Source organism: Drosophila kikkawai, chromosome 2L (assembly GCF_030179895.1).
Source record: "Drosophila kikkawai strain 14028-0561.14 chromosome 2L, DkikHiC1v2, whole genome shotgun sequence".
NCBI lineage: Eukaryota > Metazoa > Arthropoda > Insecta > Diptera > Drosophilidae > Drosophila > Drosophila kikkawai.
Window position 1 is genome coordinate 32956730 of NC_091728.1, and position 18892 is coordinate 32975621.

At 43.9% G+C, this 18892-nt stretch overlaps 1 protein-coding gene across 1 annotated transcript; it reads right to left on the reverse strand.

Moving 5' to 3' along the window:
* Positions 1 to 17901: 17901 nt before the first annotated feature.
* On the reverse strand, positions 17902 to 18572 carry LOC138929627 (sarcoplasmic calcium-binding protein, beta chain-like). The gene is made up of 2 exons (XM_070289032.1): positions 18422 to 18572; positions 17902 to 18363 (listed from the first exon to the last, which is right to left on the reverse strand). The coding sequence occupies exons 1-2, from the start codon at positions 18569 to 18571 to the stop codon at positions 18247 to 18249; spliced, it is 267 nt and encodes an 88-aa protein (XP_070145133.1). The 5' UTR covers position 18572; the 3' UTR covers positions 17902 to 18246.
* Positions 18573 to 18892: the final 320 nt, after the last annotated feature.

An 18892-nucleotide genomic window follows, 5' to 3' on the forward strand; every position in this document is an offset into this window, starting at 1 on the left:
GGACTTTTGTATTTGCCGGAATCTTGTGTGTCTCTGTAATAGGGTTGTCTTGTGTTAAAATTTTTATTTTTGTAAACGGAGTTTCTAAGAGGATGTTTCCTAGGTTTATTTTAACTTTACGTTTAGTTAGGAAATCTATGCCATTGTAATCTGGTCCTAGCCAATGTTAGAGCTTCGCTTGCTTTTCCTTTGATCTTGTTTCGAATGGCTCTGATAAGTAAGACGCCATAGGGTGTTTGGTCCGCACCCCTAATAAGCATTATTATTTCTTCAACGCTGTCAATGAATTCGTCTAAGTAGTCTGGGGGACCTTCATAGGTGGATAACTGTTCAATAAAAGCGAGTAGGTCTTTAGGTCTTAGGTCAGTAGTTATGGTAGTAGTGGTGTTAATGGTTGGAGCCATTGATTGGGGTCTAGAAGATGCGGGTGGAGTTTCCATGATGTTAATAGTGCTGAGGTCTAACTCTGGTGCTATTTCTTCAATTGATGCTAGGCTGTTACTACTTCTGAGTCGTAATCTAGTCCTAACTCTTCCTACTGTATTGGTTTTTGGCATTTAATTCTAATTTGTTTACTTGGAGGAGATGTAAGATTTGTGTTTTTATTTTTTATTTTTGTATATGTGGGTGTGTGTTCTTAAGATTTACTTCTGTGTGTATATGTATATATATTTCAATAGTCTATCTATATAGTTTTGTAAAATATGAGGATTATTATTATTCTTGTTCTTTTTATATTAATTGGTAAAGTTTAATGTACTTATGTTGGTAGTCAGTGTTGGTGTTCTGTGATACAAATTGTTGAGTTTATCTGTAATGTAGTGTTATTAGTACTTTTCATGGAGGTAAAATATCAACTGGATATATATATATATGTTATAGTGCTGATATATAAATGTTAGTATTTATTTTTTTGTATTCTTTTTTTTTTTATTTCGATCAATATAGGTTTGAAATATTTGATATTGGCCAATTAAAAAAAATTTTGCGTTTTCAATTTCTCTCACTACAAAGTGTAAGCATTAATTTATTTTATTTTGTTTTCTAAGGGTGTTACGCCAAATTTTTCTCAGTGGGTATAGTCAGTGATTGACTTGGCGCACTATGTTTTGTGTGCATTTTATTGAGTTAAATGTACTCGCACATATAGGCACTGAGAAAATTTTTGGGCGTGGTTGTACGTACATATACATGTGTCATTCAAAACTGTGTCTCACTTGCGTGTGTTTTGTTAAGTATTGGGATTTGGTATATACTGAATTTTTTATTTTTTTGTTATATAATAATTTTCCTTTGCACACCGGCGTTAATTAGACACTTCTTGATTTGAATACGCAATTTTCTTGTATTTTGTATATTTTTCCTGGCCATTTTTGTTTTAAATTTTATATTTTATAATTTATTTTCTTTGTAGCACTTGTAACACTTATATCTATCCATTTGCTTACATGGGTATTAGGTACAGTAACGTAGTAGGCATTATAATCCTTTTGTTCTAAGTCGGCTGCGCCAGTTACAATTAGTGCAGTCGTGGTCCTTGAAGATCCAGAGGCCAAGAGTGTATTTTATGTATGTCGGAGATATCCGTTATTTAATTTAACCGTAGTCGAGCCAGCGAGTTCTGTCCGCCTGCGCACTCAAAACGTATCTGTCATCACGTCACTTTTCCTTTAGCCTTTTCACATTTTCTTACTTTTCACTCAAACGTCAATCCTAGACAATCTCTAGCTGTATCTCTCACTCTTTCCTATTGTTGCGACAGACGAACAGACCTCACTCAGTAACAGACAGTCTACTGTCCTTTTCCTGTTACCGACTCAACTGTCATTGCGCCTGCGCGCCAGCGACACCTACAGGCTACCAATACCTGAGCATGCCGAATAATTCTGTTGCCATAGCAACAAGCTTTCCAAATTTGCACTTAGCAACCAACTCGCCGACACGGCCATCCTGACATTTCACGCGTCCTCGCGTGAATAGCTCTAAACATAACAGTAATTTTCATTTATTTTTCTCTCTTGTTTCTCTCTTTTGTCTCAACTTAACATTTAATTTTAATTGTTTCACTCAATTCTTACCAATTCAGAAAGGCCCTGCTCCATATTTCAAAAGGCCCTGCTTCACATATTCTAACCATAGGAATAAAGTAGGCCCTGTTTCATGTGATCCGACACGGCCTTCCTGACATATCACAAGTCCTCGTGTGTTAACTTTAAATCATAGTATTCTCAAATTTCAGTACTCGTTACATTTTATTGTTAACAAACATTTCATTAATTTTCTAAACATGAGTATTGAGGCATTTAGACAAAATAAGCATCTTGGTTTCATGATAACATGATAACATAACAAATTACATCTTCATTTTAATCATAATTTACAATTCAGACTTCTCTAATTACATAGCTTTATCAACTGGTGTATTTCACCCACCCACACCCACATACTGACCCCCGCCATAACAATTCCTTCAGTTATGATGCGGGCTCCACTGACCCCCGCCATAACAATTCCTTCTGTTATGGTGCGGTCTCCACTGACCCCCGCCATAACAATTCCTTCTGTTATGGTGCGGTCATTATATCCCCTCTTGGGATTCCAAGGCATCAACCGTGCCATCCATATCATCATTCCCCACATGGGAATCAGACGCATCTCCACTTGAGTCGTCTAAATCTTTAATCAACTTTAATCTTTAATCAATCAACGTCATTGCTTATTTTGTCTATTTGGCTATGCCCTCAAAAACTCATGCGCATACTTATAAAAGTTCGCTTACTTGACAGATATCTCAAAACATATCAGCCACCATCAAGCTTTTCTATAAACTCTGTTTGGTGCCGTTCTTCATTTTCATTTTCCATCTTCATTTCTTTCTCTTTTCTCTCTCATTCTTAACATATTTTCCATTTTCATTTTTCATTTTAAATTAATCTTGCCTCATCAAAATTAGTGCTCTTCCGAACCAGCATAACGTAACTTTAAATTTCTCTTTCTTTATACTTTTCTCTGTGTCATGTGGTGGTATCAAGCCCAAAGTGTGGATCCGATTGGCATCTCTTAAGGGCTTGCATTGGTTGCACTACTAACTGTGCAGTTCGCCGCAAGTTGCACCCCGCCAAGTGAATCTTGCCATCACCTCTGCGGTCCTGGTATCCAGCCAGATGACTACTTACAGCTTTACACATGATACAATTTTCAACAATCTTTTAACTTTGAATTAAACAATTTTGATAAATCTTGCTGAGTCTATTTTTTCCAACCCAAATACATAACGGATTTATAACCTTGATTAATAACTATCCAACAAAATTTAAGGGACACTACTGGCAGACAACATTACCTCACACCTCATAGCTCAATTCAATTTCAATTATTTTGAGTTGTTTGTAAACTATATCAATCAATCCTGAATCCTGACTCTGATCATTCAGTTATTAGATTTCCATTCTAAGTTCAGACGTTTTTCTGTCAATTAATTTTTATTTATCGGAGTTGAAATCAGTCATGTTAATTCTGGACACAAAAAGAATTCCACATTTGCCTTGCGCTTTCTATTCCTCTACTCTATGATGCACTTCAGTTAATTTTTTTTTGAAATGATTACATTTGCAATAAGTATAGACTAAAAACTCTCATCTGAGCAAATAATGCCAAAAATATCAGAATAATTGCACGCCAACCAATATTTCCAATTCATATAGAGATCGATATCAGAATGATCGTAGTTTACTTGGCAAGCTCAGTAGGCTGCACGTCAATAGTGTCTCTTTCGATGCCAATGTTATTGTCTTTACAGAAACATGGCGCAACTCCTCTGTGTCAGACTCAGAGATTTTTTCAGGGAACTATACCATCTTTAGACGTGATCGTCCTATACGGACAGGCGGTGGTGTTCTCATTGCGGTTAAATCCGATCTGGTTTCTAATATCATTTCTAAAACTGACACTGATCTAGAGTTTGTGGCGGTTCGTATCCAGGTTTACGATTATTCTATCTACGTTTCATGCTCGTATATTCCACCTAGGTCTGACACTGATATTTATATGCAGCATTTATCCTTAATTCAAGAAATTCATTCTTCCCTTGATGTTAATGATCACCTTATCGTCACGGGTGATTTTAATCTGCCCTCCATTTCCTGGATGCCCTTACCTGATTCAAATGTTCTTGTTCCCACCTCATCCCACGATTTAATTCATGGTCTCATTGACCATTCATTGGGACAATTAAACTTCGTTAGGAACTGCAGTAATAACGTCTTAGACCTCATCTTTGTCTCTGAGTTTGCCAATGCCTACGTCACTAGAATTGACCCTCTTTCTAGTCCCGAGGACGCTTATCATCCCACTTTGGAGCTAACCCTTGAAGCCTCCACTCCATTATTATTGTGTCCGGAAGCTGAGCCTGCAACGTTTCGTTGCTTTCGAAAAGCTAAGTTTACAGAAATGAACCACCACTTATCCTTAACGGATTCGACTATCTTGAACTTCACAGAGGATTCCTCAGACATCGTTAAGCGTTTCTATGAAATAATGTACGCAGTTTTCGACATGTATGTCCCTTCATTTCCCTCACCAGAAGTTTCTTATCAGCCCCCTTGGTTTTCTCGTCGGCTTTCTTATCTAAAAAATCTGAAATTCAGACTGTTTAAAAAGTATAGCAAATCTAATCTCCAAGTCGACCATTCGAGATATTTAACTGCTCGTTCAGCAAAGCCTTCGATTCGGTGAATTATCAGTTACTGCTGAAGAAACTTTGTCTGGGTTTTCCAGTTACGTTGATCAAGTGGATTTCTACTTATTTGTCGAACCGTACTCAAAGAGTTGCATTCAAGGGTTCATTCTCAAACCTTGTTCACGTGACTTCTAGTGTTCCTCAAGGGAGCCACCTTGGTCCTCTTCTATTTGGCATTTTTTATAAATGATCTGCCCAAAGTTATTCTCCACTCTTACGTCTTGATGTATGCTGATGACGTTAAACTATGTTTGCCTCTTGTGAATCCTGACTCTGCTCAGCTTTTGCAAGCTGATTTAAACAACATGTTATCCTGGTGCACTCAATTTATTGTTTCTTAACAACTCTAAATGTAAATACATGTCGTTTTACCGCAGAAATTGTTTCCAGGCTAACTATTTCTTAGGCACGAGTGTTCTTGAAAGTATCCACTCTGTAACGGATCTTGGTGTTCTATTTACCCACAACTTGAGCTTCACCGATCACATCGGTATAATTGTCGGAAAAGCAAAGGGTGTTTTTGCTTTCGTAAAACGATGGTCTAAGGAATTCGATATATATATCCCTGGTTCGGCCCATACTCGAATATTGTTCGTGTGTATGGTCCCCCCAATATACAAAGTATCTTGACCTTATCGAATCGGTACAGAAACAATTCCTTTTGATCGCTCTTCGGGGTTTAGACTGGGACCCAAATAGCCGCCTTCCTCCTTATGCTGACAGACTACGCCATTTGGACCTGCCCTCTCTTAAGGATCGTCGGATCTGCCACGGCGTAATGTTCCTTTATAAATTAATAAATGGACATATTTTTTCAGCTTCTTAATCAAATACGTTTTTCAGTTCCTTCTAGGCCATCACGTTACATTCGGCCTATAACTTTGGATATTTGTAAAACTAATTTCGAGGCACACGATCATTTTCGCGTTTTATGTTCGCTTTAAAACGACTTGTACTCTTTTTTATTTTTGGAAATGTCATTAGACTTCAACAAAATTAATATTTTAAGACACCTATCCTTGCCCCTGACCACCTGTTGTGAGTCGGAGCATATCATTAAAAAAACACTCCTTATCCGGTCTGAGGTAAGTATATGGATTTATAATGGCAGATATTTGCTATTTCTTAATAATAAATAATAATAATAAATAATAACTCTACCGGTCTGTCGGTCTGTCCCTTGCAACCACTTCAACCTGCCTCGGGCGCCCCTGTGACGGTTTGTCGTTTGCATTGGCTTAGGGATGGCAAATGTTCGTCTCAAAAATTTGTATTTTTATTCAGAGGTGGTTACTGAAAGAGATGCCGACCCGGTCCCAGAGTAGAACGCCGAAAAATATGCCGTAACTATAATTATATTCATAAAGTCTCGAATATTACAACAGTTTAGAAAGATTGGGTTTAGTCTGCTGCCATAGGTAGCAATCTCGCTCGGATTGAAAGTGTCGGTGAAACGCCGATGCGCGGATGCCCCTCAGATCTCCTAGAGTGAACACAACTTGTGGAGGCCTAAGGACTTCCAGTTAGCGGAAACCATGTGATCTTCCAGTTAGGGGAGACCCTGAGATCTTCAATGTAGAGAAGTTTGTTGAGGCCCTAAGGTCTACCAATTTAGAGAAGTTTGTGGAGGTACTAATGTCTTCCAATATCGAGAAGTTTATGGAGGCCCTAAGGTATACCAATATAGAGACGTAAGATATGGTAGGGTCCGACCTCCTATCCGATCCAGGTTATGACTCCTTGGTTGGTTCCTTACCGCTGCTCCTCCATAGTACATGGCCGATCGCTGGCCGAAACTGAATGCGTTCCAAATGGCTGGGGCTCCTCTTATATAGGGTCCTGGCGAGGTTTAGTGTGACCGACGTCCGGGAGGAATTTGCCATTTGTGGTGTGGCTATCCTTTTGGGACAGTGTGACCCTTTGCGTCCACTAGATGCTTACCTTCGGGATAAACTAAAGAGACACCACCACCACCAGCGGGACTATGTGACACTCACCTCACGCGGACAGAGAAGAGTGGCGCCCTTGTATGACGCTCCTTGTATGGCGGCTAGCACTAACGCGGGCGTATAATATTTTAAAATTAACAAGTAGTGTGCGGGGGAGCAACGGGGGCAATGCGCTTATGCCCCGCGGCTGCTCTAAATGCTATTTTGGACATAATGAAGATACAACTGTTCGTTACGGATATTGCCGCGCAGAGTATATTAAGACTGAAGGCAAGTAATTGCTGGATGGAACACACTCGGCGACGATTTTTCAGGCGGGTGTAATCGCCATAACGAAAGCAGTAGGGCTTTCAATACGGCAAGGACTTTGCGACGCCAAAGTACGGATCTACTTGGATAGCCAAGCGGCTATCAATCCCTGACAGCCATGAAAAAAAACCGACGGATAGGAAGAAACAGAGAGAAAGCATCCTGTTCGCTGCTTGCGGGATCACACTGCGCCCTTTTGGCGTGAATGTTTTATATCTTATTCCGGCTATGACATATATGTTTTGTACAATATTGGAGTGAGTGAAAACACTGTCTGTCAAAACTGGCAATAGTCCTATCATACTCAATTTTACTGTGCATAGAAAACAGTGTACCCATTTATAGAAAAAAACGTGAATTGGTTGCTGTTATGGGTCTACCACTTCTACGAAAGTCTACTTTATATAACAACAGAGGTTCTCCCGTTAAACCCCATATCCAATTTGTAACCTCTGCATATGTGTAAACAAAGCTGGCCTCGGGAATCTCGCAGACCAGACTATACCAGAGGATGCGATGAAGGAACTCATGCCTTTCTAATTAGCATCGATCAGAATTCGCTGATAGACGTGCTTATTGTTGTCTATTTACGCCAGAAGGGCGCAAATTTCTCAGCGGCAATGTAAGCGGCCAGTCTTCCATCGGTATTTTAAAGCAGCTTCCATTTCAATATTTGAGGAAAACCCCTTGGCAAAGAGACTATATTCGGCTGGAGTCATTGAGGTCCTATAGCTCGAATCTTACGAGCAGAATTTCTTGCTTTTAGTCTAGGTTATCTGGCTGGCGAAAATCATCCAGCTGAACCCACCTCGAGGGCTCCGGCTGGGCAATTAACACTATATTATCGTTGAAAACTGAATACAGTACCAGTTTACTCTTCAGTATGGACGAAACAAGCCAACTAACCGGGGGTGGAATATCAGCCCAAACGTGTGTGGAAGGGGTGAATCCTACCACCGGCTTGCACGGAGGGGAGCAATGGGTCACAGCTCTAGCATGACAGGAGGAGGTCGTCCCAGTTGTACTCCTACTGGCACAAAAACGACTCAGAGCAAGCTTTGCCGTCGTTGACAATAAAGACACGGGCCTGGAAAGCAGGCAGCTCACACCAAAGGAGGAAAAGCCTTCTCCGCTAACTAGTACTAGGCACCAAATCCCGCGCAGGGACGCGCCAAAACGGTCAAGCGAGGAAATGATGGCGAAGGCGCACTATATGGCTGTCCTCAAGGTCCAAAGCCGGCTTCACGACAAGGCTAACCTCTCTCAAGAGGAGAAGACAAAGCAAGCCGAGGATCAAAGAGGGCAGGATACTCTATGACAAATTACCTCACATGGTCTCAACGAGTGGATTTGCCACCAAGGTAAAGGAGATGCTTGCCAGTAAAAGCAACGCTCCGCCGAGAAAACCACCAACAACGCAAGAAGCAAGCGGCATCGCGGGCCCATTCAGGCAAGCGAAGGAGACGTTGTGGAGTAGTGGGGGACAGTGAATTAATCCCATTCATACCGAAGGCGAATTAGCATTCGACCTTCGTCGAGTGCAGACGTGCTTACGGACGACCGCTACGCGGGGTTTATTCTCGAAGTGTTTTTTTCATGGTGAAAAAGTAAATTCGGAACTCTAAACTACGTACTGTCAGCTAGGCCAAGCCCTACAGTGCGTATGACATACGGACACTAGTGCGTGAGACGTGTTTTTGAGCTGCAAAGTTCATTTATATGGTGCCACGCGTAACAAGCTCAAAATAATGAGCGGCGATCAAAAGAATGAGCGTAGAACCTCTGTAAACCAAAGAAACGGTGTTTTCACTTATTTCTCAACTCGCGATAACGAAGCAGAAAAAACGTCTACCAAGCCCAACCCGGCTCTACTGACCGCCGACGGCACGAGAGCGCGCTCTTGCTCTCCCGCCCTACTTATTCCAGCTTCTACTTCTTGGAGCTCCCAATGCCAAACCCCACCACCACCGGCTTCGCTGGAAGACGTACCAACAACAAGCAGAGCTGCAATTTCTGCAAACGCATCAAAAGCAACAGCAACAACTAAACCAACGACCAATATTGCGAAATCGGTGCCAACGGCCGCAGCGCAAAATACAATGGTAACAAAAACCGTGAGCTCCGATAAGCAACAAGCGGTTCCGGCCATACAGACTGTCATGGATCGCTACATCCAAATTAAGCGTAAGCTTAGCCCCCATAACACGGTTGGTAACAAACCTAAGATCAACCGTGTCACCAAAAGCTACGACCCAAACAACTCCAACAGATTTTCTCCGCTAGCAGCTGGTGAGAATAATGAAGCAGAGCTGGAGCAGGAGACTCAAAAACAGCCAAAGCCCCCACCTATATATATAAGGGAGAAAAGTTCAAACGCCCTGGTCAACAAAATTGTTGCGGTGGTCGGGGACGGAAACTTTCATGTTGTTCCGATTATTAAAGAGAACATCTGCGAAACCAAAGTTCAAACCAAAACAGAAGAACACTTTCGAGCTGTGTCTAATTACCTGCAGGAAGCAAAAAAGAGCTTTTACACCTACCAACTAAAAAGCAGCAAGGGACTGCAAGTAGTGCTGAAAGGAATTGAACCAGATGTCGCCCCCTCCGAGATACTAGAAGCCCTGAAAGGCAAGGGTTTCTTTGCCAAGAATGTTAGCAACATTATCAACAAAAACAAAAAGCCGCAACCTCTTTTCAAAGTCGAACTTGAGCCAGACAGTAAAGCCCTAAAGAAGAATGAAGTTCACCCGATCTACAAGTTGCAGTTCCTACTGCATCGAAGAATCACCATGGAAGAACCTCACAAACGCAACGGTCCTGTGCAATGCACAAATTGCCAGGAGTATGGTCATACAAGGACATACTGCACCCTTCGGTCAGTCTGCGTAGTCTGTGGTGACTTCCACATCTCCGCACACTGCCCTGCGAACAAAGAAGACCCCAACACGAAAAAATGTGGAAACTGCGGAGGAAACTATACAGCTAACTGCAGAGGCTGTGAGGTCTACAAGGAGCTGAAGAGTCGCATGCGAAGAGCGACTGCTACACGCCAACAAAATACACAAAATGTGTATTTTAATTCAAAAACTACTCCAGATGTATTTTTTGCCAAAGCAGCCAGATCTTCTTTTGGTCCGCTAAATGCCCCCACAGGCATCTCCTACGCCGAAGATCTACGGACAGGTATGCAAAATACACTCCCCTCAAACTCAGTAAATGCTCAGCAAGCCCCAGGGCAGCCACAAAACAACTTGGAATCCATGATGGTGACCATGCAACAAAGTATGATGGAACACATGTCATTTATGAAAACGACCATGCAAACGCTCGTCCAGAATCAGAATATGGTGATACAGCTGCTCGTAGCACAACAGTCAAAATAATCAATGTCAAATCTACGTATATCCACGTGGAATGCCAACGGCGTCTCACGGCATAAACTTGAACAAACACAATTTCTAAACGAAAACCACATCGACGCCATGCTACTGGTTGAAACGCACCTCACAAGCAGATACAACTTCCATATAAGAGGTTATACCTTCCACCGCACAGATCATCCAGATGGTAAAGCCCACGGCGGGACCGGCATCCTTTTCAAAGAACGCATCAAACACCACTTCCACCAAAGGTTTGCAACAAATTACCTGCAAGCTACGTCCATAAAAGTGCAGTCAGGTAACGGCAACCTTTGCATTGCTGCTGTCTACTGCCCACCTCGCTTTACAATCTCTGAAGGTCAATTCATGGATTTTTACAACTCACTTGGAGATCGATTTATAGCTGCAGGAGATTACAACGCCAAGCATACGCATTTCCCCTGGTAGCCCCACATATTGGCCAGCAGACCCCAGAAAGATACCCGATCTAATTGACTTCGCGGTGACAAAAAACATTCCACGAAATTTAATAAACGCCAAGGCCCTTTCAGACCTTTCTTCAGATCACTCGCCGCTGTTGATAACCCTCCTTCAAAGCCCAGAAACTACGGATCGCCCCTATAGGCTGACGTCGCACAGAACCAATTGGATGAAATACAAAAAGTATGTGAGTTCCCACATTGAGCTAGCCCCCCAGCTCAATACTGAAACCGACATCGACTCCTCCACCTCCGCACTGGAAGAGGTACTTGTGACTGCAGCCAGAATCTCAACACCACAACAGACGGATGTGCAAAAAATCAAATTCAAAACGAACCAGCAAATTGAACAGCTTATCCAAGAAAAGAGGCGTCTGCGACGGGCGTGGCAAACCAATAGATCGCCATGCTCAAAGCAACGTCTAAATGAAGCCACACGAAAACTAAGCCGGGCCCTGAAGCAAGATGCCGAAAAAGCACAATTAAGATATATTGAAAAACTATCGCCAACCAGCCCAAAGCATCCCTTATGGAGAGCCCACCCAAATTTAAGCTCACCGGCTGAAACCATCACCCCGATAAGAAAGTCATCTGGTTGCTGGGCCCGCAGCGACAAAGACAGAGCCGAAACTTTTGCCTCACATCTCCAGGGCGTTTTCCAGCCGAACCCTGCTGCAAATCCATTTGAACTACCGCAAATCCACACTGAAACGGAATCTACTCCAGCATCATTTCGTCCGAACGAGATAACGAAGGTCATCAGGGAACTGAAGCCGAAAAAGGCTCCCGGCGATGACCTAATAACTCAAAAAATGATAATTGAACTTCCGAATTGTGCTATTGAGGTCATCTGTAAAATCTTCAGTGGGATCATAAGTCTCGGCCACTACCCAACTAAATGGAAAAAATCTATAATTATAATTATACCGAAGCCCGGAAAAGACCACACGATTCCATCATCCTACCGACCAATAAGTCTACTATCATGCTTGTCCAAGTTATTTGAAAAATGTCTACTAAAGCGCATAATTCCTTATCTGGGAGCTCACAACATCATCCCAGCTCATCAATTTGGCTTCAGAGAAAAACATGGAACTATCGAGCAAGTTAACAGAATAACATCAGAAATTCGCACAGCCTTCGAGCATCGAGAATATTGCAGCGCGATATTTCTCGACGTTTCTCAAGCATTCGACCGCGTCTGGCTCAACGGCCTCATACACAAAATAAAAACACTCTTGCAGGTATACACACACAAATTACTTGAGTCGTATCTCTACAACAGAGTCTTCGCAGTGAGGTGCAACGCAACAACATCCGGCACCTATTCAATCGAAGCTGGAGTCCCACAAGGAAGTGCACTTGGGCCTACCCTATTTGTTCTATACACAGCGGATATCCCCACAAGCGACCAGCTAACATTATCCACTTTCGCTGATGACACTGCGATCCTCAGCCGTTCCAGATGCCCAGTCCGTGCAACAGCCCAGCTCGCCAACCACCTCAAGGTAGTCGAGAAGTGGCTATCAGACTGGCGTATCAAAATAAATGAACAAAAGTGTAAGCACATAACGTTCACTCTCAACAGACAAACATGCCCCCCGCTCTACCTGAACAGCACACTGATCCCCGAAGTCAACGTGGTAACGTACCTGGGCGTCCACCTGGACAGACGCCTAACATGGCGAAGACATATTGAATGCAAGAAACTTCATCTAAAACTAAAAGCCAGCAGCCTCCACTGGCTCATAAACTCCCGATCGCCCCTGTGTCTGGACTACAAGGTCCTGCTCCACAACTCCACACTAAAGCCAATATGGACGTATGGCTCCCAGCTCTGGGGGAACGCGTGCAGTACCAATCTAGACATCATACAGCGCGCCCAATCAAAAATCCTGAGAACTATCACTGGGGCACCATGGTATATTCGCAATGAAAACATCCACAGGGATCTCGGCATTCCTGCAGTTAAGAACGAAATAGAAAAACAAAAAGCGTCCTACAAGGAAAAACTCTCCACCCATCCAAATCCTTTAGCAAGGGACTTGATACGAGTTTCCAGAAGAAGCCGCCTACTACGTAACGACCATCCAACCCAGCCATAATTATTCAGGGCCATTTACTCTGTACCAGTCTCATGACTGCTAGTTAGGTAGTATTGTAAGATTTGATACACTTATTGTTAGTCTCATAAATGAGAAGATTCAATAAATAACAGCAAAGCCTAAAAAAAAAAAAAAAAAAAATACCGAAGGCGAAGGTACTTTTCCCCATTGCGCTAAACTGCTTTCGCGCCAAAAACCCCGACATTCCGACAGCAGACCGGAAGGTCTAAGCCCGATACCCAAAGAGGGTGGCCAGCGTGCAGTTCCCAGATAAATAGAGATGAAGAGGATATCCTGTAGCCTGTATATGGGAATTTGGAGAGTGGCATTGGTTGTCTTCCTGCGCCTTTAAAACCGTCACTTCGGGGACAAGGATGAGCACACCCTGCAGGCAGGCGAGGTAGAGAAGGACCTAGATCTGCACACCATCATAGACGCCGCCCAAGAAACGCTAGAAGAATCGGAGGATGAGGAGGAGAACGGTAACGTGAATGTCATTGTCAACCCATCGGGAGGTGAGTAAGGTTGCTGCAGCTCCTCCATGAAAGCAAACACGCGTCGGCGGAACTACTAATTGCCATAGAGCATGGATCCATCGACCTAGCTATGGCCCTAGAGCTATGGATTGCCTCAGCCAATACCATTGCCCGACTAAAGACCTCATCATACAATGTGTCTTATGTCTTATTACAGGACGGATGTCATGACTGTAGTAAAATGTGAGTAAGACATAAAAAAGTCACATTCTCAGGGACTACAAGAAGGAAATACGGAAGGCACAAAGAATCTCGTGGAGAACCTTCTGCCCCAATATCTAGACACCCTAGAAACGGCTAGACTACTGAAATTGTTATCGAAGTCAGCTTAACCGCGGCGACAGTCTGTGGAAGGAGGGCAGTGAGGATCACCAGGACCTAGCAACTGGGGAGAACACCTCCCAACAGATCTAATATCTTCTAATAGAATCCAATAGGCTGTAGACTCTTTTAAGGGTCTTAATTCACCGGGACTATATGGAATATTAGCAGCCATGCTACAGGTGATCAAAGAAGTGATCACCCTATGGCTACACACAATGTACACAGCTTGTCTATATCCCTATCCTCTCGAATTGTCCGTGGGTTTGATAGTCGGTGGTGTTTAAAGGTGCGACGGTCGACCAGACTTACTTACATACTACGGTCCGGGTGCCTTGGACTGTTATCCGCCGCTTATTGGATGCACAAGTGATGGCCAGCGCTTCGGCGGCAAGGGTGGGGTCATCTCTGTTAAAGAGGCCCTTTCCCCACTTTCTCTTCCTCCGTAAACTTTTATCTTACCGAGTGGCCGCCCACACGAAATAGCTTGTCACTTCAGCTGATCGACGGGTCAACTGCTTGAGACAGTGCAGGAAAGTACGAAAACCCCAAGCCTGCTGCTGATAAAGTGCAAGCAGGACTTGCAGAGAAAGCCCATTTAATGTAATGCTGGCTGACAAAAGCTGAACGTCACAACGTTAACTTGGGGCAGCAGATTCAATACCCCTCCGCTATGCGGCGCACCCGAAAAGGGGCTCTGGCGACAGAGACTGGGCGCTATAGCCGCCATCGTGCAGCGTCTATTCCACAAGTGGCTCCAGTAGCAGCTGAGCCTTTAAAAAGGGCTCAAATAGGAATGTGTAAAGCAACAATCTGGCATTGAAGAACGAACTCGTCAAGCTCAAGGATCTCGAACTGGCAATCCAGTAGCAGTGGTTGATCACCGCCACCACAAACCCCAATACCGGAGAGACTACGGTCCAGGGTTATCAATCGTCCCCGAAGAGCCCAAAGACTGGGTCTTCTTCGGAAAAGGCCTCCCCCACGCCACGGAGAAGCCTCCGAAGCCGACCTACGGAGCGGTGGCGGGCGCTAATGGTCGTAAAAAGAGCCAAAAACCTGACAACCTGAGCCCCAAACCAGTGACCACTTCCAGTGGCGGCAGTCTCCTGCCCTCACTCACACCGGACGTGGCGCTAAGGATCAAACGGGCCCTCCGCAAGCGGAAGAAAAGATATGCTCTCATCTTAACCCCGTCCTCTGAGTCATCTTACAGCTAGATACTGTGCCTGGCGAAAGCCGAGAATGTCTCCTCGACAAGAAGGACAACAAAGGGAGTCCTATTGCTGGAGATAGCAAACCCGGACCATGACGCAACAAAACTCATGGATGACATCGGCACAGGGGAGACAGGGTTTCCATACGGACAGTATAACTCCAGTCTGTGTTTGTGGTGCGCGACCTAGATGAACATGTCACCGAGCTTGAGCTTGCTGAAGCGCTTTCCTTCCCACAGCACACTTTCACTCGGGCTGGAGCAGGCTCAGTGGTCGATCTCACTTTCGTGAGCGGCTCCAGAGCCACCAAGTGCGCGTGGGAGCTCAGCGACATATATAAAGCCAGGGACCACTTATCGATATTCTCGAGCCTCGATACGGACCACGGCCGGGTCAGGGCTACAGAGCAGACTCCCTGGATACCAAGTTGTTTGCTGCGGGAATGGAGACTGTAGAGACCTTCGGAGACGCCGAACAGATGGCAGATGACATCATTCTGCATTCGGTCCGCAATGGGTGTATGCAAACCAAAAGACCCCACAGCCGCCACCGTGAACCGGTATTTTTATGGAACTGGAAAAGGAGAAGGTACCAGTCAAGTCGCAGAGCTCTCAAAGCCGCTATTCGGGCGAGCAAGTCCTGATGCTTCGTGAAACTCTGCCACACGGCTGACCATGACCCCTGGATGCCTTTAAAACGATGGAGTTGCATGATGGAGGCGCTTTCCAACTTCGGAGTCGCCCCATACCTGCTAAGGCTGATGCGCAATTACCTCGCAAACCGCATATTCGAGTTTGAAACCATCTAAGGTGCGGAAGCGGTGGAGCTCTCTTGCGGAGTGCCCCAAGGCTCCGTTCTTGCTCAGTTGCTTTGGAATGCGATGTACGACGGAGTGCTTCGCCTTCCTCTGCTCGGACGCTCCGAGCTAGTGGGCTTTCGCCGACGATATAGCGGTGGTCGTGGTGGAGAAACATCTCCATAATGAAGAAGTAACCTGTAACCATTGCGTCGAAGTTATTGGTATATGGCTAGCCAGTGTCGGACTGCAGCTAGCCCCGCAGAAGACAGAAGCGTTACTAGTAAGCAGCAGGAAGAAGGTTGAAGTCGCCAAAATCCAGGTGGGTAGCTCTTTGATCAGCTCATCCAGAGCCATCAAATACCTGGGCGTAATGTTGGATACCAGGCCCACCTTCCGCGAGCATTTGGCGTACTCCAGAACCAAGGAGGCATCCTCCTTCAGGGCACTGTCCCGGATCATGATCAACCACAGAGGGCCTAAACAAGACAAGAAGCTGCTCCTGACCAGCGTGACGAGGGCAATAATTTTTTACGCTGCCCCAGTGTGGGCGCAAGCAAACCCTCGTATAGTCGGGAAGTGAATGCCACAAATCGTCTAGCAGCTCTACGAATCAGCAGTGCACACAGTAGGGTGTCGGATCAGGCGGCTCTTGTTCCAGCCAGGCCAGGCCATGCCAGCCTATTCGACCAGCTACATCTTAGAGCCCTCCCACCCTCTGAGAAAAGATCAGCGCGCACCGTAGCCAAGGTGACCACACTGGAATCCAAGGAACACCGCTGGGATACAGCGAGGAAAGGCCGGTGAACCTACCGGCTTATACCCAGGCTGGATGTCTAGATCGGAGGGAAGCGCGGCCAGACGAACTTCTTCCTGACCCAGATCCTGAGCGGTCATGGGTGCCTCGAGGACAGCGAAGATTGCACGTAGTACAACGACGGAACGGTGGAGACCGTCAAGCACGCGATTTTTTCCTGCAGCCGGTTCGCAAGGGAGCGGATCCACCTCAAGTCCTGCCTGGGCTCAAATGTCTCAGCAGCGAACCTGGTAGCACTTATGGTAGCCAGCGAAGCCCACAGACAGAAAAGAAATTTCGCATGACCAGGCTACGAGAGGAAGAGCGCCTTAAGAATGGCGCTCCAAGCTAAATGAGGGTTCAAGCTTACGCGAAGCATTGATTGTCTCCACGGCATCATCCAAGGACATAATAAAAACAGCACAGTCTTCAAAATCTGATTCTGGGACGTGGGTGTAAAAAGCTTAAAATCTCCTTTCTACATACAAACATCCGCAGAATTGTTTACTTTCCAAAAATTGGCTACCCACTTGGCTAAGATTGAGGCCTGTTTGAAATAAAGGCCTAATTCTCCAATGTCCGAAAATCTCACTGACTTTGGGTTCTTAGCCCCGGGCATTTTCCAATCAGTGGGCCACTCCTTGCAGTGTTAGCCTGAGATTAAAGAAAGTCTCAGGTGACATGGTTTTATGATCCAACTGGTTCGTCCTGGCGCAGACGTCAAAGTCAGATTGGCAGGCGTTCTCATTACACGTGACGTCATCAAAGGATAGTGGTGAAGAAATTCGCCTTCCAATAGACGCCCCAACAATCATGATTTCTCTTTCATTAATCTGACTGACATGTTTACTAATTATCTTATGCCTTCCTGGATTGGATTGGATCCGATCACAAAATGTTCGATATGTGAATATTGGTGGATCTTTCAAGTTCTGTGAGTCGCATCGACACGTCGTTAGCAAAGGCCCTCAATGTATGGGCAAGCCGTTGTTCACCACTGAGATCAGCTCAAAAACGTTAAAGACGACCAGATGAAAACCCAAACGCCATCGAAGCCACGTGCAGAAAAGTTTTCAGAATGCTCATTCTGAGCAAGGAAGGCAGAAATATCCATAGTTCAACAACACTATATAATAAAAGAACCTAACTTATTAAGGTAAGTTTTTAATCTGAAAATAAAGTCCAAAGACTTTAATTAGGAATCGCGACGTATCAGGCCCCAACAAAAACAATAATGGAAGTCACAATAGAATACAAAAATATAATTTGCCTAGCTATAGTTTAAATATTCATTTATTTTGTATATTATGTTTATTGCAACTTTTATATAACATAACAAGTAATCGAAATCTTGCAGGAATTGAGAGAGGTGCATTACTTAAGAGCCATTTCAGGAGAGCGAATCAACATCTTAACTTATTTTACACTTCTGAGAGCAAATATAACTTACTAATTATAAAACTTTAAAATTAACGAACTGTTCATCTGACGATTCTACACAAAATGATTTGAATGTTTTATATCTATATGGTAATAAATTTAAAGTCATAGTAATTACAAATAAGTCTAAATAAAATAGTAGTTGAACAACAGCGAAGACAATTAAATGTAAGAAAATATTTATAATGGTCCAAACAGATTCACCGCTGGATGATTATCGGCTGTATTGCCCAAAAATTGACCATAAAGTTCTTTATAACGATCTAGTGATAGCCCACCACGTTTTCGATCTTCATCCTGCAAATAAGAAGATTAAATAGTTATTTGCAAGTATAAATTATTGATAGCAACTCACGTTTAACAGTGTTTCGAATGCTTTGTCAATAGGTGCAATATCGTCGATGGCTACTCTAGTTATACAGTTGTAGCGGTATTCCTTTACGCCAACAATACCATCACTATCTATATCGAGCAGCTTAAAGTTGGATTCAATGAATGCACGCATTGCCTGTAAAACATTAAAAATTTTATTGATGAGTTTAGGTACCTTTTCCTCGTACATATGTAGGGTGCGTTGACCGGCTCGAGGTCAGTTGATGAAATCAAATCCCATTACCTTTTCTTTGGTGTTTTTTCGGCTGCCGTCTCCAGATCACATATACTAACAGTTTGCATTGACGCATTCCGTAAAATATATGTTTCTTTGTTTTATAATAATTTTATTTATGAATTATTGTTAAAAGTCTTTAAACTGTAATTCTAGTTGTCGACTCTCAGCGAATTTACCACGAGCCCGCCAACGTACCCTCCTATATAATTTAATTAA